The sequence below is a fragment of the Capsicum annuum genome, unplaced genomic scaffold (genome assembly GCF_002878395.1).
Source record: "Capsicum annuum cultivar UCD-10X-F1 unplaced genomic scaffold, UCD10Xv1.1 ctg82260, whole genome shotgun sequence".
In the NCBI taxonomy this organism is placed as follows: Eukaryota; Viridiplantae; Streptophyta; class Magnoliopsida; order Solanales; family Solanaceae; genus Capsicum; species Capsicum annuum.
This window is the reverse complement of record NW_025893039.1, coordinates 1-7034: the sequence shown is the minus strand read 5'-3', so window position 1 is coordinate 7034 and position 7034 is coordinate 1. Positions and strand designations below refer to the sequence as shown.

Below are 7034 nucleotides of genomic sequence, written 5' to 3'. Positions count from 1 at the left end.
GAAATTTACTTTGTATCTCAAGTAAAGTAATAAAACAGTCAATTATTTTTCCCCTAAGTTATGCATATATGGTACTTCTTTGATAACAAGAAATAACTATGAAAGTTTCTAGAGTTAAAGTTATTTGCCTAAGAGTTCCTAGTCTACCTATAAATGTGCCTATGACTCCATAGTCTGACATACCTTTGATAAGCATGGGCTAGAAGTTCTTAGATCTCTTTCCTTGTTTTTTTATTAAAGTTTTTGACAAAGGTGATTCTTCACAACATTTGAATAATAATGATTGAAGGTATGTTTTTATTTATTTTTCGCTGCGCATTAACTCTATGTATGTATTGAAATTCAACCAAAAAAAAATTCTAATCACGCCACTGTTTACTTCCCATCATGGTGCATGTGGAAGTCCAGGTTCTTTCAATAATTAGTACGTAGTAGTAATACCTGCTACCATAGCAGCCACACATGCAAGTTCATAACTTTAAAACTATTATTTTCCTGCAACTTAATCTATTATTTAAAACTTTATCTACCCTAACTTCTTCAAAGTCAACTTAATTTATTATTTAAAACTTCATCTCTACACTTTCTTCAAAGTCAGCTTCTAGCTAGTTTGGGCCCAAACAAACCTTGTACTAGTTTATATTTGTAATTATCTAGACCACCGCAACTGCTCCATCGTCTGATCATGTTCTTATTTTAAATCACTATCAATGAACAGTTAGTAATGGACAATTCTGTAATTAAATAGAAATGCATAGCGAATGCTTGTCAGCGAGAAATTACAGCAACAACATATCCAATGTGATCCCACAAAGTGAAGTTTGAGAAGGTAAAATATCAGTTATGAATTAGCTACAAATTTTTAAAAGAAAATTATTAGCTGCAAGTGATGTAGTTGTATTAGATTAACGACGAAGTTGGTAACTAATTTGCTATTTTTTTAGTGAATATATGAATTAGGTGTTAATTTTTATATATTCAAAGAAACCAAGTTTGAAAAGGACAGCATGAAAAATTATAGTAGTCTCGAAGAATCCGTTATATGTAGTATCCGTAAATTTTCACTCTAATTTTAATAATTTCAATTTACATGTCACCTTTTGAATTTTTAAGAGTTAAAATTTTTAAATTTTGACTGTGATTTTAATAAAAAATCTTAAACTATTACATATTTGAAAACTTGGTAAAACTTATCATAAGTGATCTCAAATTGGTAATTCAAAATATAAGGTATATGAAAACAATCATGGTCAAAGAAAATTCATTTGACTCTAGAAATTTAAAAAATGTCACAAAAATTGAGATTTACCAGTTAGTAACAAAGTTTAAGAGAGTAAAAGAGATTATTGGAATTTTATTTGGAAAGCCACATCAAGGTACAAAAGTAGAATTACACGCATACTATTAAAAAAAAAAAAAAAACAGTAATACTTATTACACAATAATCCCAACAAAGTAGAGTAACAAAACACAAGCATAGAACCAAAAAAAATTCGAAATTCAAGTGCAAAGATAGTTTCTCTAATGGTTCACAAATGCACATTGTTTTCTAATTTCACCAGCAGATCCAGTCTTAACTTCTATCCTTCCCATTTTCTCCATGGCCTTAGCAAATTCGACGTTGAATTCTTTGAGTGAACCCTGAACTAGCTGGTTGATGAATGATTTTGTTGTAGCACTTGTTGTTAAGGCTGCATCAGATTGGAATAGGCCTCTTCTTTTGAGAAGAAGCTTGTAGTAGCTAAGATCGAATGTCCTGAAACTACCTGGATCCATCTCAACTATTGTTGTATTGTCGTTGATTGATTTGCATTTTTTGGCCTTAAGATTGGATGCATATTCACTGTCTAGAGATGGATCTTGTGTGCCCAAAACACCGGTGAAATTGTACAAACGTGTTGAAAATGAAGAACAATGAGAGATTCCAATAGTGTGAGCGCCTGAGAAAAAGAATCTCCATTGTAATTATGCTCGAAAAAATGAAATTTTTTATCAGAAGTAGATTCAGGATTTAAATTTGATGTGATTCAAACTTTAATTTAGTTTACCTGATAAGAGGACCAAGTCTTTCAGATCAAGACCCTTGTTGGCAAAAGAAGTCTGGAGACTAGACAAGTTACTAGTTGGAGGTGGAATATTTGCCAAGGCTTCAGAAGCATTAGATATTTTTCCATCTCTTCTACCTGTTGGTACATTCCAGTAAGGTCCTCCCTATCATGCAAACAAGAAGAAAATTAGGTGTCAAATTTAGGACAGACTCTGTAAGTTCAACTGAATCCATTATTTTAATTGGTCCAAACTATGTACACACACATAACAGTACTCATACTGAACCCACTGACTGATTTGTCGTTGTTGAGTTATATATAGATATTTTGGCTGGAATGTATGTTTTCTTTAATTTATTTTCTCTAGTACGTTTTACTTACAGTGACCACAACAGAGTCTCTAGCAACCAAGGTAACAATGTCAGCACAAGAGACAACTCCAGGGCATTCAGCTTCAACTATTTTCTTCACACCATCAATGAATGAGAAACCTCTCAATGTTTGATTAGGGATAGCCACTTTCTCTGTTTGATTTTTCGTGCTCGAAGTGAAATTCAGAAGTACAGAACCATCACAACCCTGCGAAAATTCAAAAAGAGAAAAAATAGTTCAAGAATTCCAATATTTTCGAGTGAATGCTTAATGTAGAATTAACTTTAATTTGGAACATAATGCACTGACAACCCCTTAAACTTGCTAGTAAATTTTGTTTAGACAATTGAACTACGACTTATTCGACCAAACACCTGAACATATGATAAAATCTTAATTTAGACTTACGTACCCTGACAAAGCAATCATGGAAATGAAGTCTCAATAAGGCAGCTGCAAGAGATGGAGCCTTTGGGATGTGCTTATAGACATAGTCCTGAATAATTTTCTCTGCTTTTGGACAGCTCTTGGCATAGAAATTGAGTTGTAATTGTGCATGGCTAGCATCTAAACATATTCCTAGAATACAAAATACTAGAAAACTCAAGCCAAAAGTAGACATCTTTTTTTACTACTTCTGAAAGAGACTTCACTTATATTTTTTCTTTTAAGTTTCTGTCACACATCAATTACAGAGGCATAACAGCCAATTTATAGGACTTTGATTTCTTAAGCTAACTATTTAAAAAATTAGATTAGTTATCCACTGTCTCTTTCAATAGCTCTTATAATTCAGTGAGATTCCTTTTTATCATGTTGACCAACCTACCCATTTTGAGGTTTAAAAAAGCCTATTAAGATTGTTTAAAGGATCAAACACCAAATGGAAGAAAAATATAGATAGTTATCCAGGAAATCATATATATATATATGAACTAGAAATTTATATAAGGGGATTCAACCAAAATTCTAGAATGTCACACTCAGTTATAATTTGAGCATATGACCTAAAGCAATTTTGAATCCACTTTACCATTGTACTTGAATTTCTCTTCATGTTAAGGAGATCAAACATATAGAGATCATTTGTACTCTATTTGCACGGTGTAATTATCCGTTGGAGTTCGTTTAACTCATTTGATCCTACTTGTTCAAGTGATGGCAATTGACACCCAATTTTTTTGCAAAATGAAACTGTGTAGATAGGCAACTTATATATATATATATATATATATATATATATATATATATATATATATAATTTACTTCTTTATATATATAAAATCACTTTCTTTTACTTTTTTTATATTTTAATTTCACATAGCGAATATATAGAGAGAGAGATATAATTCACTTTTTTTTACTTCTTTATATTTTAATTTCACATAGCGCGACTGTTTACTTCTTCATCATGGTGCGTGTGGAAGTCCAAGATATTTCAATAATTAGTAAGTAGTAGTAATACCTGCCACCATAGAAGCCAGACATGCAAGCACATGCATAAATATATCATATATGCTTCTCTAATCCTTCTTGCGCAAGACAAATTGACATTTTATTATTTTTTTCGTTTTTATTTTTTTATCATAGTTACTATTTAAATAATAAATTAAATAAACTTTGATGATAATTTTTCAAATGCTTTAATTATTATGACTTGTAATTTCTTTTTAATTTTATTTCTAAATATATAAATATTATTTTAAAAAATTAAAGATTTTATGTCTGAACATTAGTTAGTTTGACCCTCGTACTCTAAATCAATTATTTTTTTACTAAACAAATTAAAACTGAGGAATATTTATTTTCTTTTGGCGTATTCATATTGATGTGAAAGGCACAATTTAGGGATCAATATAGTTGCATACTTAAATAATGGAGATTAGGTTTTTAAGAAGTTGGAATATGGTGATATTCAATAAAAAACCTCACCGAAAACCAATTATATATAACTAATCCTGCCTTGATGACAAGAAGATTGATTGATTCTGTGTTGATGAGAAGATAAGGCCAATAGTTTTTGTCTTAATTTATGGTTTCGTCAACTACTTCCCATGCAAAGAGCAAGATCTCTTGTAGTGACTCTTGTTTGCCTTGGAGGCATTCAACGGAAAAAATAATATTCATCCACTAGCGGAAAAGGGGACAATAAAATAACTTTGTCCAAAAAAAAAAAAAACAGAAATTCACCCTTGGACTATAACCATTAATATGTTCACGTATATATACTTTCTCCGTTTCTTTTTTACTCATCACTATTTACTTTACGAAAGTCTATTTAATAATAATCTAAATTAAATCAGAATAATACAATATTTTAGATTTGAAATTTAGATATTCGAACACTATATTAAAAATAGCTATAAATTACAAACTTTGTCATATTAATGACTCTTGGTCAAAGTTTATTCAAAAATACCTCTTACGATGTTGGTTAGAATTTACGGAATTTGACTCTCGAGAAACGAAATGTAACAAGTAAAAAGAAATAATGAATGAACTATTATCAAGAAGATCATCAAATGAATTTCATTCAATCAATGAAAAGCAGATATCGCCATGATCCACTAGCCAGCTTGGCATAGAAAGAAAAGACTATGCAGAGCAAGTTCACCTCAAAATCTTCAAGTTATGAGTAGAGTAGCTCAAGACGACCGTAATATAGTCTTTTTCAAAATTTTATTTAACCGATAAGATATAAATGCTTTTTTTTCCTCTTTGAACACCCTCTGGCACATATAATTCTGTTTTAAGGCTTTCAACTTTACATGAAACTGAGTTTTGCTAATGACCTCTTACTATTTAGTAGGGGAGATACTGGTTCTATCAAAATGTTGTATGATGTGTTTCAGGAGCTTTCACTAGCCTCGGGCTTGGTTGCTAATAGTGATAAGAGCTCTATATACTTTGGAAGAGTATACCACAAAATATTCAAGCTGAAATATTGCAAGAACTAGGATTTGCACAAGGGCAAATGCCTCTCAGGTACTTGGGAGTTTCCCTTCATACTAAAAAAGTAGCTATTGTACAGTATCAATCACTAATTGAGCAGATAATGGTAAGAATTGATAACTGGACCACCAAATTCCTATCATATGCAGAATGAGCTCAATTAATTAAGAGTATATTGTTCTCTATACAAGTTTTTTGGTCGCAGGTGTTCATCATTCCAAATAAGGTCATCAAGGACATAGAAAAATTGCGTAGGATTTTCGTAAGGACTGGTGGAGTATATGCTTCAAAGAAAGCACTGATTGCTTGAGAACATCTATGAAAACCAAGCACTGTAGGTGGTTTAAGCTTACTGAATGTGCATACATGGAACAAGGCCGCAATAAGTAAGCTGTTATGGAGTCTGGGTATCAAGAAAGACAGACTATGGGTGAGATGGGTGCATATGTACTATAGGAAACAAGAGATAATATGGGGTCTGGCTGCATCTCAAACATCATGGAGGTAAGGAAAGTCCTAAGAATGCATAAAGTTTATGAATAAATAGGCGGGACTGAAGAAGATGTAAAACAAGTGGACAAGCTTTCTATCAAGAAACTATACCAAGCGCTTAGAGGGGACTATCAGAAAATAGAATGGAGAAGATTGACTTGCAATAATGCAGCATGCCCAAAATGGATATTTATCCCGTACCTAGCCTTGCATAATAGGCTGCTTACTAAGGGTAGACTGATTGAGTGGGGATATGTGGAGAACATGCAATGTGTGTTATGTTGTGCTGAAGAAGAAAGCCATAACTATTTATTCTTTTGCTGTGAGTATTCAACGTAAATGTGGCAAATGGTGCTCCACCGGCAGAGAGTGCACATGCAAGCACAAGGTTGGATTGATGAGGTGATCTGGGCAACTACATACTGTAAAGGTAAAAATCCAAGAGCTGAGGTATATAGGATGGTGATGGATGCAAGTGTGTATCTTATATGACAAGAAAGAAACGAAAGAATATTTCAAAAGGTGAGCAGAACTCCTGCAATGCTAACCAAGCAAGCTGTACAAGATGTGCATGTGAGAAGAAGGTCAAGGTCAAGGCTTCACAATGTGCTACAGACTCTAAACTACTACCCCGTGTAATTGCAATTTGATTACTGTTGCAGTTATTTGATAGAAGTTGATAGAATAGGAGGATGAGTAGGATGCAATTGTAAACTGGACCTGTCCAGTTTGCTCTTTTTTTATTTTTAATTGCTATTTGGTAATAAAATCACTTTATTTACCAAAAAAAAAACTTTACATGAAGATTGAAGAAATTTTTATCTTTTATTTGTTTTTTAAATTTTTTTTAATTTATATTATGAACTTTGCTTCCTCAATCTAATTAAGGTGCACTGCTTTAGAAAATAGATATTGGATATACTCTGTCACTCTTTTGGTCTAATTAGTTGATTAATTCCTAGTATTACATTTAGAAGTGTGTCAAATGAAATTGGTTGAATTGAATTTGAGTAGATTAGAATGAGTTAAGTTATTAATGAATAAGTGGTTAACTTAAACTCGGACAAGTTTGCGGCTAGTTGGAAAGGTTTGGACTAACTTTGTCACCTCTAATCACATTGCCCGATCTCACTCAATTTTTGCATTGGAAATAAGGGTGTCAAATGGGCT

At 32.1% G+C, this 7034-nt stretch overlaps 1 protein-coding gene across 1 annotated transcript; it reads right to left on the bottom strand.

Moving 5' to 3' along the window:
• Positions 1-1346: 1346 nt before the first annotated feature.
• On the bottom strand, positions 1347-3105 carry LOC107877264 (peroxidase 3). The gene is made up of 4 exons (XM_016723947.2): positions 2833-3105; positions 2430-2627; positions 2049-2211; positions 1347-1940 (listed from the first exon to the last, which is right to left on the bottom strand). The coding sequence occupies exons 1-4, from the start codon at positions 3040-3042 to the stop codon at positions 1522-1524; spliced, it is 990 nt and encodes a 329-aa protein (XP_016579433.1). The 5' UTR covers positions 3043-3105; the 3' UTR covers positions 1347-1521.
• Between the last annotated feature and the right edge of the window lie 3929 nt (positions 3106-7034).

Coding starts and splice junctions, on each gene's coding strand:
- LOC107877264 (XM_016723947.2), bottom strand. CDS start 3,042: ATGTCTACTTTTGGCTTGAGTTTTCTAGTATTTTGTATTCTAGGAATA. Junction 2,628..2,832: donor TCCATGATTGCTTTGTCAGG/GTACGTAAGTCT, acceptor GAATTTTCGCAG/GGTTGTGATGGTTCTGTACT. Junction 1,941..2,048: donor AGACTTGGTCCTCTTATCAG/GTAAACTAAATT, acceptor TCTTTTTCTCAG/GCGCTCACACTATTGGAATC.